Source organism: Bubalus kerabau, chromosome 4 (assembly GCF_029407905.1).
Source record: "Bubalus kerabau isolate K-KA32 ecotype Philippines breed swamp buffalo chromosome 4, PCC_UOA_SB_1v2, whole genome shotgun sequence".
NCBI classification, from domain to species: Eukaryota; Metazoa; Chordata; class Mammalia; order Artiodactyla; family Bovidae; genus Bubalus; species Bubalus kerabau.
The window spans coordinates 170,195,455-170,220,525 of record NC_073627.1 but is presented as its reverse complement, the minus strand read 5'-3'; the positions used below and the strand labels follow the sequence as shown (position 1 = coordinate 170,220,525).

At 39.4% G+C, this 25,071-nt stretch overlaps 1 protein-coding gene across 10 annotated transcripts in view; it reads left to right on the top strand.

The window, feature by feature from the left end:
- Positions 1-25,071, top strand: part of LPAR1 (lysophosphatidic acid receptor 1) — a 168,789-nt gene that overhangs the window by 78,452 nt on the left and 65,266 nt on the right. For 7 of the 10 annotated variants that reach the window (XM_055579307.1, XM_055579301.1, XM_055579297.1 and 4 more), the window contains one exon: positions 21,960-22,707. In XM_055579307.1, coding sequence (XP_055435282.1) covers positions 21,969-22,707 — 739 coding nt within the window. In that variant the 5' untranslated portion in view covers positions 21,960-21,968. Of the gene's footprint in view, positions 1-11,108; positions 11,272-19,657; positions 19,864-21,959; positions 22,708-25,071 lie in introns of those variants that run through there. The other 3 variants (XM_055579305.1, XM_055579303.1, XM_055579306.1) reach the window with 3 other exon arrangements.

The following is a 25,071-nucleotide window of genomic DNA, read 5'->3' as shown; positions in this document are numbered from 1 at the left end:
TAATCAGTTTAGTCTTTAATGATTAATGAGTCAATTCTTTATCCTTCAAAGGGGTGAGGCTTCCGCCCTCTCATGACCCATGATGGTGCTCTTAGCCGGTGTTCCTTTTTACTCTCCTAGCTGTCTCTAGTTATTTTTCTTTGAACTTTAGTTATAGCTATTCCATGAATATATGCTAAGGTGGGATAACACCCTGCTGTTTTCACCAGCTGAGGAGATGGTAATCATAGGGTCTGGGGATTTATGTCTTTGGAGAACTGTATCTCACTGTCATAAGACCATCATTTACAAATTCCACCTTCATTTGCCACATGATGGTACTGCCATTTGGTAATCACACAGCATCCTGTGAAGAACTGCCAGTGAGTTAGACTTAAGTCCATTTTGTAAATGATTATCCTAGACAGGCTCAGGCTGGGAGAGAAGTGAGAAGCGGTTGTTACCTGTTCCTTAGCATTAGATAAAATATTTCTGAAAGGGCCATGAAGGAGATGAATTCCTGAAAGGTGAGATTAGCTATCAAGCACCTTTCAAAGATTCAGGCAACCTTTGGGAACCAGAGCTCCTGTCCTGTAGGAAGAGGAGTAGGGTGTGTTGTTATTGTTCAGTCGCTCAGTCCCGTCCGACTCTTTGCGACGCCATGGACTGCAGCGTGCCAGGCTTCCCTGTCCTTCACCTTCTCCCAGGGTTTGTTCAGACTAATGTCCATTGAGTTGATGATGCCATCCAATGATCTCATCCTCTCTTGTACCCTTCTCCTCATGCTATCAATCTTTCCCAGAATCAGGGTCTTTTCCAATGAGTTGGCTCTTCGCATCAGGTGACCAAAGTATTGGAACTTCAGCTTAAGCATCAGTCCTTCGAATGAATGTTCAGATTGATTTTCTTTAGGATTGACTAGTTTGATCTTGCTGTCCAAGTGACTCTCAAGAGTCTTCTCCAATACCACAGTTCGAAAGCATCATTTTTTTGGCACTCATTCTTCTTTATGGTCCAACTCTCAAACATCTGTACATGACTACTGGAAAAACCATAGCTTGGACTATATAGACCTTTGTCAGCAAAGTGATGTTTCTGCTTTTTAATACACTGTCTAGGTTTATCATAGCTTTTCTTCCAAGGAGCAAGCATCTTTTAATTTCATGGCTACAGTCACTGTCCACCATGATTTTGGAGCCCAAGAAAATAAAGTCTGTCACTGTTCCCATTTTTCCCCCCATCTATTTGCCATGAAGTGATGGGACCTGATGCCATGATCTTAGTTTTTTGAATGTTGATTTTCAAGCCAAATTTTTCATTCTACTCTTTCACTTTGTCAAGAGGCTCTATAGTTGCTTTTTGCTTTCTGCCATTAAGGACGTGTCATCTACATATCTGAGGTTATTGATATTTCTTCCAGCAATCTTGATTACAGCTTGTGATTCATCCAGCTCTGCATTTTGCATGGTGTACCCTGCATAGAGATTAAATAAGCAGGGTGACAATATACAGCCTTGATGTACTCCTTTCCCAGTTTTGAACCAGTCCTTTGTTACATGTCTGGTTCTAACTGTTGCTTCTTGACCTGCATACAGGTTTTGCAGGAGGCAGGTGGGGTGTTCTGATATTCCCATCTCTTTAAGAATTTCCCACAGTTTGTTGTGATCACAAAAAGTCTTAAGAGTAATCAGTGAAGAAGAAGTAGATGTTTTTCTGGAATTGTCTTGCTTTTTCGATGATCCAACGGATGTTGGCTATTTAATCTCTGGTTCCTCTGCCTTTTCTAAATCCAGCTTGTACATCTGGAAGTTCTTGGTTCACATACTGTTGAAGCCTAGCTTGAAGGATTTTGAGCATTACCTTGCTAACATGTGAAATGAGTGCAATTATGTGGTAGTTTGAATATTCTTTGGCATTGCCCTTCTTTAGGATTAGAACAAAACTGACCTTTTCCAGTCCTGTGGCCACTGCTGAGCTTTCCAAATTTACTGGCATATTGAGTGCAGCACTTTCACAGCATCATCTTTTAGGATTTGAAATAGCTCAGCTGGAATTCCATCACCTCCACTACCTTTGTTCATAGTGATGCTTCCTGGGGCCCTCTTGACTTTGCACTCCAGGATGTCTCATTCTAGGTGAGTGATCACACCATCATGGTTATCTGGCTTGTGACATTTTTTTGTATAGTTCTTCTGTGTATTCTTGCTACCTTCTCTTAATATCTTCTGCTTCTGTTAGGTCCATACCATTTCTATCCTTTAGTGTGACCATCTTTGCATGAAATGCTCCCTTGGTATCTCTAATTTTCTTGAAGAGATCTCTAGTCTTCCCCATTCTATTGTTTTCCTCTATTTCTGTATTGATCACTTAGGAAGGCTTTCTTATCTCTCCTTACTATTCTTTGGAATTCTGTATTCAGATGGATATATCTTTCTTTTTCTCCTTTGCCTTTAGCTTCTCTTCTTTCTCAGCTATTTATAAGACCTCCTCAGACAACCATTTTGCCTTTTTGCATTTCTTTTTCTTGGGGATGGTCTTAATCCCTGACTCCTGTACCATGTCAGGAACCTCTGTCCATAGTTTTTCAGGCACTCTGTCTATCAGATCTGATCCCTTGAATCTATTTGTCACTTACACTGTGTAATCATAAGGGATTTGATTTAGGTCATACCTGAATGGTCAAGTGGTTTTCCCTACTTTCTTCAATATAAGTCTGAATTTTCCAAGAAGGAGTTCATGATATCATGATATCTTGCTTGGTATATCTAATTTTCTTGAAGAGATCTCTGTCTTTCCCATTCTATTGTTTTCCTCTATTTCTTTGCATTGATCCCTGAGAAAGGCTTTCTTATCTCTCCTTGCTATTCTTTGGAACTCTGCATTCAGTTGGGTATACCTTGTGGTTGTTGGTAGACAAGATAGCTGCCTGATTTAAAAGTATCTGCACTGAGATGAGCTTCCACCAGACAGCAGGAGGAGGTCTGAAGCCTTAGTTGAAGCCTGGAAAGAAAAGTCATTGATCTGGATTCAGGTTTGAGCCCCAACTCCAAAGGCTTTGCATACTCTAAAAGTGCTTAGCATTACCTGAATTATGGTTGGGAGAAGGCAATGGCACCCCACTCCAGTACTCTTGCCTGGAAAATCCCATGGACGGAGGAGCCTGGTGGGCTGCAGTCCATGGGGTCGCTAAGAGTTGGACGTGACTGAGCAACTTCACTTTCACTTTTCACTTTCATGCATTGGAGAAGGAAATGGCAACCCACTCCAGTGTTCTTGCCTGGAGAATCCCAGGGACGGGGGAGCCTGGTGGGCTGCTGTCTATGGGGTCACACAGAGTTGGACACAACTGAAGTGACTTAGCAGCAGCAGAATTATGGTTGATCAGGTTACTGAAGTCACCTGGGAAAACAGGAGGGGAGGGCTGTATTAGAGCCACACAGCCTATATTATAGCTGGAAGTCCAACTCTGGAAAGACAAGACAGGAAGAGTAAGGTGGTGAATGATAGGGAATCTGTGAGATTGTAGTCCTAGTTACCCCAAGATGTATCAGGAATGTACATTTATTCTTATGAGAATGCTTTTTGCATGATTTTTTTCCCTGAAAAATATTTTTTAAATTTCATTAAATATTTAAAATATTAGAAGCTGCCTCTTTTGAGCCTCGCCTCTTATTGCTTTCCTCTAAGCTAGTCACTCTATGGATGGAGGTTCATGACATTGTACAGGAGATGGAGCAAGACCATCCCCAAGAAAAAGAAATGCAAAAAAGCAAAATGGCTGTCTGAGGAGGCCTTATAAATAGCTGTGAAAAGAAGAGAGGCCAAAAGCAAATGAGAAAAGGAAAGATATACCCATTTGAATGCAGAGTAGATAAGAAAGCTTTCCTCAGCGATAAGTGCAAATAAATAGAGGAAAACAATAGAATGGGAAAGACAGAGATCTCTTCAAGAAAATTAGAGATACCAAGGGAACATTTCATGCAAAGATGGGCTCGATAAAGGACAGATATGGTATGGACCTAACAGAAGCAGAAGATATTAAGAAGAGGTGGCAAGAATACACAGAAGAACTGTGCAAAAAAGATCTTCACGACCCAGATAATCACGATGGTGTGATCACTCACCTAGAGCCAGACATCCTGGAATGTGAAGTCAAGTGGGCCTTAGGAAGCATCACTATGAACAAACTTGTGGAGGTGATGAAATTCCAGTTGAGCTATTTCAAATCCTGAAAGATGATGCTGTGAAAGTGCTACACTCAATATGTCAGCAAATTTGGAAAATTCAGCAGTGGCCACAGGACTGGAAAAGGTCATTTTTCATTCCAATCCCTAAGAAAGGCAATACCAAAGAATGCTCAAAGTGAAAGTGAAGTCTTTCAGTCATGTCTGAATCTTTGCGACTCCATGGATTGTAGCCTACCAGGCTCCTCCATCCATGGGATTCTTCAGGCAAGAGTACTGGAGTGGGTTGCCATTTCCTTCTCCAAGGGATCTTCCCAACCCAGGGATCGAACCCAAGTCTCCCGCATTGGAGGCAGACACTTTAACCTCTGAACCTCCTGCAATGCAGGAGACCTGGGTTCAATCCCTGAGTCCGGAAGATCAAATGCTCAAAGAATGCTCAAACTACCGCACAATTGCACTCATCTCACACGCTAGTAAAAGTAATACTCAAAATTCTCCAAACCAGGCTTCAACAGTATGTGAACCAAGAACTTCCAGATGTTCAAGCTGGTATTAGAAAAGGTAGAGGAACCAGAGAACAAGTTGCCAACATCCACTGGATCATTGAAAAGGCAAGAAAGTTCCAGGAAAACATCTATTTCTGCTGTATTGACTATGCCAAAGCCTTTGACTGTGTGGATCACAATAAACTGTGGAAAATTCTGAAAGACATGGGAATACCAGACCACCTGACCTGCCTTTTAAGAAATCTGTATGCAGGTCAGGAAGCAACAGTTAGAACTGGATATGGAACAACAGACTGGTTCCAAATAGGTAAGTACATCAAGACTGTGTATTGTCACCCTGCTTATTTAACTTATATGCGGAGTACATCATGAGACACGCTGGACTGGAAGAAGCACAAGATGGAATCAAGATTGCCGGGAGAAATATCAATAACCTCAGATATGCAGATGCCACCACCCTTATGGCAGAAAGTGAAGAGGAACTAAAAAGCCTCCTGATGAAAGTGAAAGAGGAGAGTGAAAAAGTTGGCTTAAAGCTCAACATTCAGAAAACTAAGATCATGGCATCTGGTCCTATCACTCCATGGGAAATAGATGGGGAAACAGTGGAAACAGTGTCAGACTTTATTTTTATGGGCTCCAAAATCACTGCAGATGGTGATTGCAGCCATGGAATTAAAAGACACTTACTCCTTGGAAGGAAAGTTATGACTAACCTAGATAGTATATTGAAAAGCAGAGATTACTTTGCCAACAAAGGACCGTCTAGTCAAGGCTATGATTTTTCCAGTGGTCATGTATGGATGTGAGAGTTGGACTGTGAAGAAAGCTGAGCACCAAAGAATTGATGCTTTTGAACTGTGGTGTTGGAGAAGACTCTTGCGAGTCCCTTGGACTGCAAGGAGATTCAACCAGTCCATCCTAAAGGAGATCAGCCCTGGGTGTTCTTTGGAAGGACTGATGCTGAGGCTGAAACTCCAATACTTTGGCCACCTCATGAGAAGAGTTGACTCATTGGAAAAGACTCTGATGCTGGGAGGGATTGGGGGCAGGAGGAAAAGGGGACAACAGAGGATGAGATGGCTGGATGGCATTAGCGACTTGATGGACGTGAGTTTGAGTGAACTCTGGGAGTTGGTGATGGACAGGGAGGCCTGGAGTGCTGTGATTCCTGGGGTCACAAAGAGTCAGACACTACTGAGAGACTGAACTGAACTATGGCAGAAAGTGAAGAAGAAATAAAGAGCCTCTTGATGCAAGTGAAAGAGGAGAGTGAAAAGTTGGCTTAAAGCTCAACATTCAGAAAATTAAGATCCTGGCTTCTGATCCCATCACTGCATGGCAAAGAGATGAGGAAACGATGGAAACAGTGACAGACTTTATCTTCTTGGGCTCCAAAATCACTGCAGAATGTGACTGCACCCATGAAATTAAAAGACTCTTACTCCTTGGGAGAAAAGTTATGACCAACCTAAATAGCATATTAAAAATAAAGACATTACAAAGTTCTGTCTATTTAAGGCTATGGTTTTTCCAGTAGTCATGGATGGATGTGAGTGTTGGACCATAAAGAAAGCTGAGCACCAAAGAATTGATGCTTTTGAACTGTGGCGTTGGAGAAGACTCTTGCGAGTCCCTTGGACTGCAAGGAGATCCAACCAGTCCATCCTAAAGGAGATCAGCCCTGGGTGTTCTTTGGAAGGACTGATGCTGAAGCTGAAACTCCAAAACTTTGGCCACCTGATGTGAAGAGCTGACTCATTTGAAAAGACCCTGATGCTGGGAAAGATTGAAGGCAGGAGGAGAAGGGGACGACCAAAGATGAGATGGTTGGATGGCATCACCAACTCAGTGACATGAGTTTGACCAATGACCGAGAGTTGGTTATGGTCAGGGAGGCCTGGCGTGCTGCAGTCCATGTGGTTGCCAAGAGTCGGACATGACTGAACAACTGAACTGAACTGAAGAAAATATTTTGTGCTTTAATAAATAAACAAATGAGCCATTATAAATAAAGTTGAGCCTCTTATACTGCTTCTGAAGTCAATTAACCTCCCCTATGGTTCACACGATAAATTCATACTTATCATCTCCTCCCATATATTTGTGATATATACATATGTCAGGGAAATGTTTAAACAATATATAGTATATTTCTGTAATTTTTTTTTGACATTTCTAAGAATGGCATAGTGCTTGTATACTTTGCAAGTTGCTTTAGTCATCAGCATACGTAAAGCTATACTTTGTTCATTTTGGCTGCTTTATAGCTTATCTTTCTGGTTATTTCACCATTTGTCCTTTCTCCGTTTAAATATTTTATGTTATTTCTAATATTTTGATATTAAAAAAGAGTAGCAGTGAAAATTCTTGTATATATCTCCTCAGGCACATGTTTGAGGTTTTCTAGTGTTAGAATCGTGTAGTCATGTGTGTGAATATATCTAATTTAAGAGAGTTTTGCCAAACTGTTTTACAAATCAGTTGTATTAAAATTTTATTCCCAAAATAACTGTATGGCAGTCTTCGTCAACTCTTGATAGCTTCAGACTTGTTAAATTTTAACCACCCAATGGAATGGTTGGTTAATTGGATTTGACTGCAGTTTTTATTTAATTTTCTCTGATTCCTTGGAAAGTAATTGTCTTTTCATGTGATGATTGGCCATTCAGTTTTCCTCTTTTATGAATTGCCTGTCCCCATCTTTGCCTATTTTGCTATGGGATTGTTTGGCTTTTCTATTTTGATTTGTGGACTAAACCTTTATTATGTGCACTGCCAAACTTTTTACTATTCTTTAACTTTTCTTTTCATTGATTAGAAAGTCTTTTGCTGCATGGAAGTTTTGAATTTTGTCAATATTTTGGTCTTGTTTAGAAAACCCCCCCTAGTTGCAAATTATAAATATATTTTTTTAATTTCCTTTTTTACACATGTCTTTACTGAAATTGATTTCTGTGTATGATAGGGAAAAGACAGTTTGTTTTACTTTTATTTTTTCACACAGATGAACAGTTAATGCTTTTTCCCCATTAGGTAAAGCCATGTCTCTTATATCAAGTTACCATGAAAGTGTGTATTTCTGGTTCTTTTCTACGTCATTGGTTGTTCGCTTTTCTGTGCCAATATCATGTCTTACTACTATCACTTTGAAATAAAGCATGGTTTTCCTTAGGGCATCTAGTTCTTTGACTTCCAAGTTATCTTGTGTACTCCGGCTCTTTTGTACTTCTGCAGCAGTATTCAGAGAGTCTGTAAAGCTTCATGAAAAACCCTTTGGGATTTTCATTTTATTGCACTGAATTTATGTATTACTGTTTTGGAAAACTGACATCTTAACATCTTTCTCTGCCCATTAAATGCTATCTCTTAATTATTTAGGTTTCCTTGTAAGCTTTTGAGTATTTAGACTTATTCCTAGAATCAATAAACCTTTTTTTTATTATGTGTTGTCCTTGAAATAATAATTAAAATTTTTTTCTGGTATTTCTATATGAACACAATTAATTCATGTGGCTTGATATTTAATTCAGCAAATTTGCTAAACTTTGTTAGTACAGTTTGTTTATAGATCATCTGGTATTTTATATGTAAATAATTAATCATTGTGATAGAGAGTTAAGCTTTTCTTTTCCAGTTCTTTTTTTTTCTTACTGTTTTGGTTATAATCACTAATACATGCTAAAGGCAACTGGTGATCAAATCAGCTTTGTTTTGTTTCTTAAAAGGGAATATTAATATTTCCATCAAATATGACAAATTTCCATCAAATATGACAAATATTTCCATCAAATATGACATATACCTTTTACCAAGTTAAGGAAATTTCCTTCTAAGCCTAGATTGGCAAATTATCATGAAAGTTGTTTAAATTTACCAAACACATATTTGCATGTCTAATGAGATGATCCTTGGCCTTTTTTCTTTCCTTGAATTTGCTCACGTCATGATTTCTATTACCAGATTTTTTAAATGTTAAATCACGTTTGCATTCTGGAATAAACTCTATTTAGTCACATCTCTCTCTTTCCCTATGTAGATCTAGATATATAAATATAATTATTTTATTTAGGAACTTTTTATTTTTGTTCTCAAATAATACTGGCTGACAATTTATTTCACTCTTAATCTTCCTTTTGTGCTCGTAACATGGGTGTGCTGGCATCATACAAAGATAACCAAATAAACTGAGAATGTAATATCAAGTAATTTTAGGTAGGTTTCAAAACAGATGGAAGTAATGCTGAACCACAGGGAGCTGGAGGCATTGGAGTGAGCGCTCACCAAGGGAAGAGGATTTCCTGTAGACATCAAGTATGCATGTTCAAAGATTAAAAATAAGCATGAAAGAATAGAAATGGAAATGTAACTGGGACCAATTGAAGTAGAGAAGGGAGAATGCAAAAACTCCATCGGTTCAGTTTTGTCTTTAGTCTGATGTTCTTGGATCCGATCCTACTGTGTACTGTTCTGCTGATTCTCACACATGGTACCCTTCTTGGGTGTTTTTATTCTTTGGGATGATTAATTCATCAGTGGGGCTGACCAGAGAGAATCCTGTGTGGCTGTATTGATGTCTGGCCCTCTGGAGAGGTCTGATGCTTGCTAGTGCCAGGCACATGGATGTGGGGGTTGGAGGGTGGGCAGAGATATCACAAGCTTAAGGGCTGTGGCTTTTGTTAATTTCTCCTCCTGTGGGTTCTCACACTTGGCAACAGATCTAACTTCAGATCCCATCTGTGTGTGATTTATAGGCTTGGGGTCTTAATTTCTGAAGGGAGTCTTTTAATGTATTTATTTCCCAACCAGGAGCCTAAATGAGACAGACTTACTTGTTTTCCCCAGTGCGCCTATGTAGATTATGTTTTCTGGTTCATTCTTTTACTGATAGGGAGATCTTCAAGCCTCCTAGCTTGGCTCTTGATCTCAGTTCTAAGTCACTGCCTCAGTGAAGGCCAAGGGCTCATCTTCTTTTTCCCAGTAATATTTAATGTCGTGTCTCCATAATGTTGACAGTCTGCTACCAGGTCATCCTGTCACCTCCGTCTGCTGTTCCCTTGGAGCTCAGCAGCGCATCTAAAACACTACTTATATTTTTCTCTAGTGTGTCTTAGTGTTTGTTTGGTTTTTAGTCTGTTTGTTTTTTTCCATTTCTTCCTCTTGGGCCTGACTCAAAATTCTCTCTGAAAATTCAGCTAATATGATGTCACTCATGCAGCCTGTTACAGGGAATAACAGATACACAGTGTTTTCATTGATTTACTGTTTGTTTTCCATAGTTTTCTTTTTTATATGTCTGTACATCATATTCGCATACATTGTTACTGTATAAGAAGTAGTATTTTATGTACTTTTTCAGATAAACTTTTAAAAAGATCTAGTAATTGCATGTTCTTCAACTACTTGGAATATGACTTTCTAACTTAAACCATTTTTGGTTTGCATCAGCATTATTTTGTGGCCTGTTTTCTGATTCTAGTGGTGGATCATTCCTTTTTTTCTTTTTATTGTTTCTCATTTGAGGCTCTAAAAAGTGTGAGAAATATTTTTATTGTAATTAGAGACTTAATGACATTTATTGAATTCTGTGCTGTCTCTTTTCAATCTTTTTTTGTGGGTAGAAGGGAATGAGGCAGGAAATGTGTGGGAAGTCTGAGTATTTTAGCTTTAAGAACTAGAATTGAATTCCCTGGTAGCTCAGCTGGTAAAGAATCTGCCTGCAATGCAGGAGACCCTGGTTTGATTCCTGGGTCAGGATGATACCTGGAATAGGGATAGGCTACCCACTCCAGTATTCATGGCTTCCCTGGTGGCTCAGACAGTAAGGAATCCACCTGCAATGTGGGAAAACTGGGTTTGATCCCTGGGTTGGGAAGATCCCCTGGAGAAGGAAACGGCTACCCCCTCCAGTATTCTTGCCTGGAGAATCCCATGAACAGAGGAGCCTGGTGGGCTACAGTCCATGCAGTCGCAAAGAGTAGGACACGACTGAGCAACTAACACTTTGACTAGAGATGTCTTATTTTACAAATGAGAAATCGACACTTAGAGATGTTGTGAGACTTACTGGAGACCAGATTAGCTGGTGAGCATCAGAATCAGGAAGAGGTCCTCACCCACTCCATTGTTTTACTTTAACAGAAGTGGGAACCCAAACTGGCCCGATTTAGGTCTTATTACTGGTCCTTTATTCTGCATAGATTAAAATCTCCTTTTAGTCTGTCAGAGTGCATATTTTCATTCTTATCTAAATACTTACTAAATCATATAGACTTAATTACTGGTCTGCGAGCTGGTAAGTCTGCGAGCTAAGCATTCCCTTCACTTGGCTAATGAAGATGTAGCTGTCTTTCAAGAGATTAAAGACCACACTGGATGGAACGGGAGTGGCCCCACAGCAGGCACCCAGGTGTATCCTTTTGGTACCCCTGGAAGGCGTAGCCTGGTGCAGTGCCTTTCCTGTACCTGGCATTCCAGTAATGTCTGTGAATGTGCCAATGAACAAATGAAGTGTGTAACGAAGATGAACACCCTCTGTGCCTCTTCAGAGTTCAGGCTTGGCAGATTTGTTATGACTTCTTTTGAGATCACATGATAAGGTGAGGTAAATTTCTGAGATTTGGAACATCTGTTCTGTAGAGCAGCCAGTGAGGCCTCCTCCCCCAGCCCCATCATCCTGTGATGTAATTGGTAGATGTGAAAAGGGCATGAATGTGGACTTCTCTTTTTAGCGTTGAGGGCAGTTTATTTTTGGAATCATTCTGTTTTATTTATGTCTTTGCTTCTTGGGCAGGGTGGAATTCTGTAACTCACTACAGAGAAATTTCTAATTATAGTGATTGAGATTTTGGAATAATGGACATTAAAAAGTATTTGAGTTTTGTTTGATTATATTCTTGTTTTCCCCTAAATTCTTGCAACACATATTACTTTTCTAAAGAAGAAAGGGAAATCATTTATAGTTTTATCTATATAAATTTCACAAATATTTAAATTTCACAGAATTGTCATTCTTTACATAGTTTGTTTCCCGCCCCCCCCATTTTTCTCTGTTTTCTCCAGGAATATGAAAAGTAGTCATCTTATTTTTAGTATGTTAATTACTCAATTTGGTGGGTTTTGAATCATGTTGAAACTTATTTTTGAAAATTATTGTTACAGCTTAAATAGTATGCTTTGATTTGTGCCTAAGTAATAAAACAGATATTTACATACTTCTCTTGCCCCATTTTTAAGTCTTATCAATGCAAGGATTTGGGGGGCAGTGCTGTTACTTTCATTATGAAAACACTCATTATGAACCACAATCATTCTTATGTGCCCACTGTATATACATGTGTATTTATTAACATTTTAGTGTTAAATGTTTTCTCTTTTATTATCAATACCATGATTTTAATTCCAGATTATTATTGTTTTTACAATAAATACACATTCAAGTTATTTTTGATGTTTGCTTTGTGTTATAACCATATGAAGAGCAGTTACTTAGACTCGGTTATCTTTTGTATGTTTTCAATGCTCGCTGCTAGTCTTTTTATTCTATTGTGGTTTTTTTTTTTTTTTTTCCTTTAAGCTATTTTTATTTTATTTTATTTTATTTTTAAACTTTACATAATTGTATTAGTTTTGCCAAATATCAAAATGAATCCGCCACAGGTATACATGTGTTCCCCATCCTGAACCCTCCTCCCTCCTCCCTCCCCATTCCATCCCTCTGGGTCATCCCAGTGCACTAACCCCAAGCATCCCATATCATGCATCGAACCTGGACTGGCAACTCGTTTCATACATGATATTTTACATGTTTCAATGCCATTCTCCCAAATCTTCCCACCCTCTCCCTCTCCCACAGAGTCCAAAAGACTGTTCTATACATCAGTGTCTCTTTTGCTGTCTCGTACACAGAGTTATTGTTACCATCTTTCTAAATTCCATATATATGCGTTAGTATACTGTATTGGTGTTTTTCCTTCTGGCTTACTTCACTCTGTATGATAGGCTCCAGTTTCATCCACCTCATTAGAACTGATTCAAATGTATTCTTTTTAATGGCTGAGTAATACTCCATTGTGTATATGTACCACAGCTTTCTTATCCATTCATCTGCTGATGGACATCTAGGTTGCTTCCATGTCCTGGCTATTATAAACAGTGCTGCGATGAACATTGGGGTACATGTGTCTCTTTCCCTTCTGGTTTCCTCAGTGTGCATGCCCAGCAGTGGGATTGCTGGATCATAAGGCAGTTCTATTTCCAGTTTTTTAAGGAATCTCCACACTGTTCTCCATAGTGGTTGTACTAGTTTGCATTCCCACCAACAGTGTAAGAGGGTTCTCTTTTCTCCACACCCTCTCCAGCATTTATTATTTGTAGACTTTTGGATCGCAGCCATTCTGACTGGTGTGAAATGGCACCTCATAGTGGTTTTGATTTGCATTTCTCTGATAATGAGTGATGTTGAGCATCTTTTCATGTGTTTGTTAGCCATCTGTATGTCTTCTTTGGAGAAATGTCTATTTAGTTCTTTGGTCCATTTTTTGATTGGGTCATTTATTTTTCTGGAGTTGAGCTGTAGGAGTTGCTTGTATATTTTTGAGATTAGTTGTTTGTCAGTTGCTTCATTTGCTATTATCTTCTCCCATTCTGAAGGCTGTCTATTCACCTTGCTAATAGTTTCCTTTGATGTGCAGAAGCTTTTAAGGTTAATTAGGTCCCATTTGTTTATTTTTGCTTTTATTTCCAATATTCTGGGAGGTGGGTCATAGAGGATCCTGCTATGATGTATGTCAGAGAGTGTTTTGCCTATGTTCTCCTCTAGGAGTTTTATAGTTTCTGGTCTTACGTTGAGATCTTTAATCCATTTTGAGTTTATTTTTGTGTATGGTGTTAGAAAGTGTTCTCATTGCGTAACTCAGTTTTGCAGCTGGGCACCATCGTGCCCTCAGCTCTCGGTCCCGAGACCTATGGAGCGACAGTACCCACTTCCAGCCGCACACCGCGCGGGGATTCCTCCCCTCTATTGTGGTTTTTATTTTTACTTTTTTCATGGCTTACTTGCATTTATATTTTCTTTAGGAAGGAAATGTGTATGTTGATCGTTCTGAGCTCCCACATCTCGGGACTGTTCTTTATTATCCCCTTATGAGAATTTAAGTATAGGTGGTTGTAGAATTTTATGGATCTCAAACTCTGTCTCCATGTAATGGAGATTTTTTTTTCCAAATTGAAGTACAGTTGAAGTAATGGAGATTTTAATTGGTTGTATTCTGTCCTTTGAAATTCTACAGCAGAAGTTTGGAAATACTGTATTTTCTCTCTTTCTCTCCATATTTGTTTGCTTTTTGTTTACTTTTTGTATTTTTAGAATTTAGAATTTTAACCCTGAGATTCCAAAATCTAACCTAGCTATATCTGAATTTTAGTTGATTTTAATTAATTCCTTTGTAGTTTATGTAAACTTGCATCAGTAACTTGAGGTCTTTCTTTTTAAGCAGTAACTTTTCATATACGTCAAGCTGTGTTACTTAAGCTTTGTCCTAGTCTTAGCTGGAAGAGTAGTTACGTTAGGAATTTTTTCCTGTATGTGCCTTCTTTCCTTTTAATCTTATCTCAGACCTTCTCTGAGCACTGAGTAACTTTCCTAAGTATGTTTTCTGCTTGTCATTTCAGTTTTCTGAAATTTTTACACTTCATTTCAGTGCCTGAATTACTGCTTTTAATTCAGAAATGGCTTTTCATCCCTTTCGTGGCCACACTGTTGGAGTTCTGATGATGTCCACTGTGTACTTAATCCCGGAACCAGTGAATATGCTACTTTACATGGCAAAGGGGACTTTTCATATGTGATGAAGCTCCATATTTTGTGTTGGGGAGATTATCCTAGGTTATCTGGGTGGACAAGAATCTTTAAATGTGGAAGATCGAGAAAGAAGTATCAGTGTTAGAATAATGTCAGTGTGAAAAGGGCTTGACTTGACTGGTCATTATTGGCTTTGAAGCTGGAATGGGGCCAGGAGACAAGGAATGTGGGCCATCTCTCCAAATTGGAAAAGACATGAAAAAATTCTCTAGAGCCTCTGGAAAGGAACACAGTCCTGCCAACACCTTGATTTAGCCCAGTGAGACCCACTTTGGACTTCTGACCTCCTGGACTATAAGATAATAAATTTGTCTCTTGAAGCTACAAAATTTGTGGCAATTTGTTATGTTAGTAATAGGAAGCTAATATAATTTCTGTGGAGTTTTTTCTGAAATATTTTTTTTCTGTCTTTACAATGACTTTCTCTATTTTCAGTGCTTGTATCCTAACAAAGCACTTTGAGAATACAAATTAGAAATACAAATCCTGGCATTTAACCCCTTCTCCCTCTGCCCACCACTCCCCCTTTTTTTTTTTCTTGTATCTGCTTCAAGGGGAGGCATTCTGTGTCATATGGCCGTCTCCTCTGAGTTGCTTTCTCCCCGTTGTGTTTGCTAATTTTTTTCCTGTTTGCTTTATCCTTGTAACCATGACTACCTTAATGGCTTATAGTCCACCCAGGCATAGTTGAATTGGATACTCCCAGAGCTTGATGTGCATTTCTGCTTACATCCATCAGGTCCTGAAAAAGTAAATAAGTACTTTCACACTACCTTTCTGAATACCGTTGAAGATGCTACCAAAGTCTCTTTTGCTTATTCTCTAGATCTGCTGATTTTTGTAGATGATAGGAGAAAAGATTTAATGCTTCTTTCAATTCAGTTCTATTGTACTAAATCTAGCTAAAATTCCAGTTTTTTCCTCTGGCATTATCTTGCTAAGCTGCTTCAGTCATATCCAGTTCTTTGCGACCCTATGGATTGTAGCCCTCCAGGCTCTTCTGTTCATGAGATTCTCCAGGCAAGAGTACTGGAGTGGGTTTGTCATCTCCTCCACAGGAGTTATTGACCTTTGTTATTTTTAATTCCTAGTATATTTTCTATTGCTTTACTATTTAGCTGGTGATTTTATTAAATATTGAATTCTTATCCAGAATATTCTTGGAATAGAATTTAAAATCTGAAATAGACCTTTGTATAATTTAGTCCAATTTTCTGATTTAACAGATGATAAAACCAAGGTTCAAACAAATCATGTAACTTATGTCATTAAATATGGTATGTTTTTTATGATATCACTACTCAATTTTTATAAGAGATAAGAGATGGCATAAAACCAGGTCACATGCCATTGCTAAGTAAACACTGGATGCCTTTAGAAGAAATTTGTCAGTTTTATTTATCTTAGTGTACTGTGGCTTAAAAAGACAATTTATACTTTATATTGTAATTATTAATGATACAGTTTTTCTATGTGGGAAAAGCAATGAAGCTGTATATATCACTGCTTGACTTTGTTGGCAGTTGGCATTCAGAAATGTGAATGCTATGAAATACAACATTTATATTTACATTTTAAAAAATATCCTTTGCAGAAACTCTTGAAATGTAAACATTTTTGAAATTAGCTTTAGTTTATTAAAGCAATCAATATGTATTTAGCATCTAGTCTGATAGTTGGATGCTATACAACAATTAACAAGAAAGCTAGACCCTCTGCCCTCATGATATTTAGTCCAGTGTGGGGAGGTGTCAGTAGATAAGCAGTTATTGTACATTGTGTGTTGTTACAGGTGAGATGCAGGGAACTGTGGAGGAAGCACCTTGCCAAGACGTGGGAAGATCTTGGGAGAACAACTAGAAAGAATAGTATTCAACTGGTACATGAAGAATGAGTATAAGGTGAAACTGGGGGAAAGATTGTTCTAGGCCAGTGGTACTCAAAGTGTGGTCCTGAGACGAGCAGCGTCAGTATCACCTGGGCCCCATCTCAGCTCTGCTAAATCAGAAATTCTTGGGATGTGGCCATCAAGCTGTGTTTTACAAATGCTCTGGATGCTGATGCAGAAAACTTCCATTCTCGGTGATGCTGAGAACCAGAGGTGAAAGAGATTACATTAAACAGGTGAAGCAGAGAGCTTGAAGTCATTAATAACTTGAGTTGAGGCAGGAGAGGCAAGAGAGGTCTGATAAAGTGGTTGAAGAGTTTAGATCTTTAACTTATGTGCTCTTGTAAGCCACTGAAACACTTTCAGTAGAGGAACAGTGTGAGCAATTTTGTCTTTTAGAAAGATCACTAGAGAAGAGATTAGTGCTAGGGAGAAAGAACACCTGGGAAACTGGCACAGTAGTGTTGCTGGTTGCCGTGAGGGTGGAATAGTAAACAGGTTGAACAGACACTGCTGCTGCTGCTGCTAAGTTGCTTCAATCATGTCCGACTCTGTGCGATCCCATAGACGGCAGCCCACCAGGCTCCTCTGTCCCTGGGATTCTCCAGGCAAGAGAACCGATACTGGGGAAGAATTTATAGGATGTGGTTACTGATTGAATGATGAGGATGAGAGAAAAAGGAATTTCCCAGGTATAGCACTCAGGCCACTGGAAAGCTAGTGGTTCTCTAGCATAGGGTCGCACAGAGTCAGACACGACTGAAGCGACTTAGCATGCATGCATGCATTGGAGAAGGAAATGGCAACCCACTCCAGTGTTCTTGCCTGGAGAATCCCAGGGACGGCGGAGCCTGGTGGGCTGCCGTCTGTGGGGTCGCACAGAGTTGGACACGACTGAAGCAACTTAGCAGCAGCAGCCTTGGCAATAGAGACCACAGGAGGAACAAGCTGGGGAAGATTTTAAGTTTGAGCTTGGTTTTGAACACAGAGAGTATGTGATAGTCAGAGATAATGGTGGGAAATTTGATATTTACTTAAAGCACAGGAAAGGAATAGGGGTTAAATGTATAGGTATGGGAATATTTGGGCTCCTCAGATGGGTGAGTGGTAAAGAATCAGCCTGCCAATCCAGGAGATGCAGGAAATGTTGGTTTGATCCCTGGGTCGGGACATCCCCTGGAGAAGTTCCGGTATTCTTGCCTGAAAACACCATGGATAGAGGAGCCTGGCAGGCTACAGTCCTTGGCGTCACAAAGAGTTGGACACGACTGAATGACTGGGCATGGAAATATTTGAGATATATAAGATAACTGAAATCTTGGAGGGCATTTTTGAAAAATGAGTACAAGTGTGTTAAAGGAGAATATAGGGTAGAAATAGTAACATTGCACAGAGGATTGGGAGTCTTGGAAATGACTGTGGAGGACCAGCCCAAGACAGAGATCAGCGCCCAGGAGAATATGATGTCACGAAAGTCAAAGAAAGAGGATTTTATTAAAAAGAAGCTTCCAGTCATGTGTCTAATGCTCTGAGGGGTTAGTGTGGTGAGGACTGAAAAGTTTCCACTGGACCAGCTACCAGATTGGTGTGACTTTGGGAAGTTATGTGAAACTCAAGGATTGGCTAGAGTGGTTTTCATGGAGGGGTAGGAGGAGAAGCCATATGACAGGTAATTGAGAAACCAGTGTGTGGCCAGTGAGACACAAAAGAGAGCAATTGGCCATGAAGGGGAAGGAATCATCAAACCTGGAAGTGAACATGAAGTTATTGTAAGGCTTTCTTTCTGTCTTTGGTAGAGATTAAACCAGCTTGATTATAGATAGGAAAGATTCATGGGGGAGAAGAATGAGTGAGGGGGGGAACTGAAGATCTGAAGAAGAGAAAGGAAGCAGTTTATAGAACAAGGTTCTGGAAATAGTAGGGATGGATGGGATTCAGAACACTTGGAGACAAAGGGTATGCCTTTTCCATTGTAACAGAAGGAGAAGGAAGGAGAGATTCTTGAGTAGTAATTTTAAAGGTAAGAGTTCCAATAAGTTTCCCCTTTTGGCAACTGCTGAGGAGAGATGGAAGGTGGGACTCGAGAGAATAATAGAAAAGTTTAAAATAGTTACTGTGAAGAAGACACAGAATAATAATTAGGGAGAAAATCAGATTTCTTATGGCATTAGAGTCTCAACTGAGGCTGATTCTTTACCACCTGAGCCACAAGGGAAGCCCAGGAATACTGGAGTGTGTAGCCTATGCATTCTGCAGCGGATCTTCCCAACCCAGGAACTGAACCGAGGTCTCTTGCATTGCAGGTGGATTCTTTACCAACTGAGCTATCTGGGAAGCCCGCCAGGCGTTTCAGATTTCCTCTAACATTTCTCAGAAGCTTTGACATAAGTATGGAGTAGTGTCAGTTGCTCAGTCATGTCTGACTCTTTGCAACCCCATGGACTATAGTCCACCAGGCTCCTCTGTTCATGGGATTCTCCAGGCAAGAATACTGGAGTGGGTTGCCATGTCCTTCTCCAGGGGATCTTCCCAACCCAGGAATCGAACCCGCATCTCTTGTTTCCTGCAATGTCAGGTGGGTTCTTTACCACTACAGGAAACAGTTGTATTCATCCAAGACTGATGTTATTCTAAGAAATGGTTACAGAAGTACAGTGGAGCAAGTCGATTAAAAGATAAAGGTCTTGCTTCCTAACTTGAAATTGTAAAATTCAAGAAGGTCTGAAAATGGAAGATTTTTTTTCTTAAATAAATGGCAAAATTTGCTCTGAATGAATCAATATGAGGCTACTTATAACCTTTATTTATCAATTTTAGTGTATATACTCATATTTTAGGGCTTCCAAGGTGGCGCAAGTGGTAAAGAATTCGCCTGCCAATGCAGGAGACACAAGAGATGTGGTTCGATCCCTGTGTTGGGAAGATCCCCTGGTGTAAGAAATGGCAACCCAGTCCAATATTCTTGCCTGGAAAATTCCATGGAGAGAGGAGCCTTGCAGAATACAGTCCAGGGGGTCTCAAAGAGTCAGACATGGCTGAGTGACTAAGCACACAGCTCAACATTCATGTTTTATTTTAGAAATTAATGTGTATCATTATGGAGTGCTGCCCCAAATTTTGATGGTGCTGTTATATCAGATAAGGATTATGTCCTCTATAACTGTGCTTAAAACCAGCAAATTCGGGGGAACTTCCCTGGCAATCCAGTGACTGAGATTCTGTACTTCCATTGCAGGGGGTGCGGGTTTCATCTTTGGTTGGGGGACTACGATCGACATCTTAGTGGCCAAAAGCAAAAACAAAACCAGAAAATGTTTAAATTCTGAAGGAAACCTGACCTCAGAGTCTTCAAGAAGAGAATATGTTCCTGTGTTAGCAAAAAAAGTGGTTGAAATGATATACTGTGGAACCTGAGATGGATAAAGAAAGGGGGTAAGATAGGTAATTTACTGGGAAATAGTAGGATGCTTAAGGAAATAGATGGCTTCAAAAAACTGCTGTATCGGGGATCAAATGAGAAATTGGGAAGAATGGGAAGTGAGGGAATAGAATGTATAAATTGGAAAGAATGGGAAAAGTAATCCAAATGTAAAGAATATTGAATGTATCAATTGATTATTTCCAAAGGGAGACAGTTTTGAACAATTACAAAGTTCAGGGTATGACCAGGGGAGTGGGCAGCTGAGTTACAGGAATAGAAGGGCATGAGTGATGAGATCAAGAAACTGAGAAGCTAGAAAATTAGATGAGTTACCCAGAGTAATGGCAAGATTTGAAGTGGAATGAAACATAAATTCTCAGATCCCCAATGAGGGGTTCTCTTTGGAAGGTACATGAAATACCAAGATGTGTAAGGCAAGGTCCCCACTCTCCCTGTGGAGTGTCATCTTTTTAAGAAACAAGGTGATAAATAATTATACAGCATAGTAAGTGATGATTATAGAAGCATGATCTAAAGTCCATTAAGTATAAATGAGGAAAGAGACCCTAGATGTCTGAACAAGTCAAGAGACTAACCCTTCAAGAAGAATCTCACTTTTTTGGAGGTTTCTGTGATTGGTAAACATTTATGCACAATCCACAGATATTCAGTAGAATATTTGATCAAAACTAGTGGTTAAAACTATATTTGCTTTAAAAAATTTGTATTTGCTAGATTATTTATCAAATGCATTGCAAGATAAAAAGGTTAGTTGTGAGCTGTCTTCAAAAATTATTCTCCAATTTTAGGAGTCACAGGTAAACTTAAGTCTTTAGGTAAGTTGATTTGGTGTGTAATTTTCTAGTTTCTCCTTCATGTTACTTCTTACTCTCTAATTTTATTGTAATAGTTTTATTGACTGCCTATATCATTCTGTTACAAACCTCCTCAATACTTTTTGGATTCAATTAAGAGTTGAAGTAGTTAATAAGGAAATATATTCCAATTGAGGATGTTAAAAATAAGAAAACACATAATAAAACATTAGGACATCAGTCCTGGGTGTTCATTGGAAGGACTGATATTGAAGCTGAAACTCCAATACTTTGGCCACCTGATGCGAAGACCTGACTCATTTGAAAAGACCCTGATGGTGGGAAAGATTGAGAGCAAGAGGAGAAGGGGATGACGGAGGATGAGATGGTTGGATGGCATCACCGACACAATGGACATGGGTTTGGGTGGACTCCAGGAGTTGGTGATGGACAGGGAGGCCTGGCGTGCTGTGGTTCATGGGGTCGCAAAGATTCAGACGCGACTGAGCAACTGAACTGAACTGAATCACTCATTATCATTTTAAAAGATATACTTTAGAAAAGTGTCCAAATAGCAACTGCTCTTTGAAGGTTACACTAGTTAATATATTTCTTATGTCCTCCAAAAAGAAAAAAGTTCTCAAACATAGATGCATTGATGAATGCTATTCTGGGGTAAGTAGTTGTGGGGATAGACAGTGCTGACCACAGGAATGTTGAACAGCAAACGCTGGCTTTGGGCAAAGAAGCTTTGATGCATAGTGACCTCTTTGAAATGTTGGCACTGATAGTTCCTGTGGGGACTTAACGTTACAAGATGCCTGACACAGATTGAACATGCTATGTGAGAACAGAAATGCAGAATAATAGGGCAATAATACCCTATCTATAAACCAACTGTGTTTACAGATTCCCTAAATAACAGGTCAAAATAGATTGCACTATGATAAATATTCCAGTTGCAACACTCTTGCAAAATTCTCATCTGTCTCATGTATTTTAAGCACGATTTCTGGGTCATGTGGCTTTTCTAGTAGACTTCATTGATGTGCAACCACCAAGCACAGACCTTGTCATTTATTTAACTCCAACTCTCTTTAATCTTGAGGACAGTAACACTGTAAGAAATCTTGGGGTTTCAGCATAATCATAGAACATTACACAGAGTCAGATTTTCAGATTCTTTGCTTATGGCTTTTTGGGGGCCACATTTACCATAGAAGCCTTGCTTTATCTATACATCTTTAGATTTGGATCTGTGGTTTTTCGCTTTTTCTCATCTTTCTTCCTTTCTCTTTTAGTTCACAGCCATGAATGAGCCGCAGTGCTTCTACAATGAGTCCATTGCCTTCTTTTATAACCGGAGTGGAAAGTATCTTGCCACAGAATGGAACACAGTCAGCAAGCTGGTGATGGGGCTTGGAATCACCGTCTGTATCTTCATCATGTTGGCCAACCTCCTGGTCATGGTGGCGATCTATGTCAACCGCCGCTTCCACTTTCCTATTTATTATCTTATGGCGAATCTGGCTGCTGCGGACTTCTTTGCTGGGTTGGCCTACTTCTACCTAATGTTCAACACAGGGCCCAATACTCGGAGACTGACTGTCAGCACGTGGCTCCTGCGTCAGGGCCTCATTGACACCAGCCTGACGGCTTCCGTGGCCAACCTCCTGGCCATTGCAATTGAGAGGCACATTACAGTTTTCCGTATGCAGCTCCACACGCGGATGAGCAATCGGCGAGTGGTGGTGGTGATTGTGGTCATCTGGACCATGGCCATTGTTATGGGGGCTATACCCAGTGTGGGTTGGAACTGCATCTGTGATATTGAAAATTGTTCCAACATGGCACCCCTCTACAGTGACTCTTACTTGGTCTTCTGGGCCATTTTCAACTTGGTGACCTTTGTTGTCATGGTGGTTCTCTATGCTCATATCTTTGGCTATGTTCGCCAGAGGACTATGAGGATGTCTCGGCATAGTTCTGGACCCCGACGGAATCGGGATACCATGATGAGTCTTCTGAAGACCGTGGTCATTGTGCTTGGTGAGTTACCGTAAACAAACCAGATCAGTTTATGGTTGTGATAAAAACAACAGTGTGAACATCCATGAGGTGTGAGCATTCCATGCAGGAATTACAAGGGGACCAGGCATCTTTATAGCAAATGTTTATGATAAAGTCAGCATCCCAGTCTTCCTAGAATTACAGAATTGGTCTCAGGGAAGTAATGTCTTAGTGATGTGATACAAATGATGATGATGGGGAAGATCTTATTAACAAGTTTGGCTATCAAGTATTGACAAACACCTGCTTTTGAAAGGTTTTATTACAACCCAAATTATGGAACTTTTGTCTATCGTCTGTTTATTACAAATTCCCAGAAAGATTTTTAGTTTCTTATGAATATTCTTTCATATATAGTCATTTTTATGAGTCTATTTCCTAATAAAACACCTTTCACATTCAGTCATTGCTACTGCATGCATATAGGTAAGTATACCAAGATTTTTATATATTTATTGCACAAAATTGTTTAGAATTAATGCCATCTGTGACAGTCATCTTTATGAAAACTAATTTTTTTCCCATTAATTGTCTGTTTTTCATTGTTATTGTTTAGTTGCTAAGTCATGTCCGACTCTTTGCGACCCCATGAACTGCAGCATGCCAGGCTTCCCTGTCCTTCACTATCTATCTCCCAGGGTCTGCTCAAACTCATGTCCATTGAGCCTGTTTTTAGTGGTGAAAGTTAATTCATCTTTCAAGGTGAAAAACAAGGTTTTATTCTTTTATGTGATGTATACTGGAATAATTTTTGTCTTTAAATAACTATTATTTTTCCTGGATGAAAAATTCATGGTTAGTGATCCACAGGAATATATTTATTCATTTATGTTTTCAGAAAAGAGTTAAAGAACACCTCATAACTTCCAGGCCTTGTGTTGACTCCTGGAAATGTGTCTATGAAGAAACACACAGAATATTTCTTTTGGAACTTGGGGGGCCTATTTTAAAAGTTCATCCACTAAGCATTTTAAATAATTACCCTCTGTAATTACATTTTCTCCATAGACTGTATTCAAGTTGCTGTTTCATCACATTAAAATTTTTTTTTTAAATATTAAGCATTTCATCTTTCTCCATGAAAATTCAGTGGCAAGTTCCTCTATTGCCCTTTATTCCAGTTTGTAAAGCAGGGTTGAGTGGATGGAACCTGGGATTATGTGGATCCTCTGAAATGCTGGGAGCTATGTTAATTTTAGCTATGGGAAAGAGAGCCCTAATTATGGCTCCCAGGATAAAGACCAGGTCTTGGGATTGTCGACACAAGTAAAGGCCCGACACTATGACTAACTGGCACACGTAGGTGGTACACATGACCTACCGAGGCCCCCGTCACCTCGGATGTGAGATTATCCATCAAACAAAGTTCAGTTGAAGTACAAAAATGGTTTCCATCTATGTTTAATTATCAACAAAAGCCTGTGCTTTCCTGTGCTACAGATATACATTCTCCATGGTAGGGATGAAACATGTCTTTATTTACCATAGATGGTGTTTTATTATTATTATTATTAAATAACATGAAATATTTCACTTCTGTATTGACTCAGGTATTCGTTTACTGCTGATCTGAGTGTTGGTTGAAACTTTTCATATGCATGCACTTTTTCTACTATTATCTCAAGTACTGCTCATAGTTCATAGAACGACCAACAGAAAATAACTCCTGAACTTGGACTATGAACCTGCCAAGTTCTTGCTTTAATTTTGACCTTTGTATAATGCCTAGCATTTTCCAGTGTGTAATATGCTCAATGATGCATATAAAGTTAACTTTTGGGCCTGATTGGGTGATTTTGCAGGTTAAATGAGAACTACTTTGAGGATTTATGAAGCAGCAGTTTCAGGGCACAATGGTCCTAAGTGGCCCTTCTGCCCCACCGCACCAACCCCTAATGTGAAAGTAACAGATACCACGCTACCCTCTAAGGTTAAACTGGTGAACTCAACAAAGATTGAATATATGTGGCTGCCTCTGAAATAAGTGGCACTATTTCTATAGGTGTATGATGGAGGGAGTTTTAGAACATGGAAAATGTCAATCAGGGTGATAGGTGAAGAAATTTGGTGAGACAAGATAATGTATGGGATTGTAGTAGAAGAAGGAGAAATTTGAAAAGTGGACTTTAGACTTCTGGAGAAAAGGGGCAAGAATGGGAGAATAGGTAAGTCATAACCCTAAACATTCTGGGGTTTTTATCAATGTGGTGCCTGGATCCCATTCACACAACATACTCCCCTGCTTGAATTTTATGTAGTCATGATTGGCAAGAGATGAGTTGGTCTGTAGGAACAAAACTTCTAGTCTACTTGAAGCTCTTCTCATTGTAAATTAGGTTATTG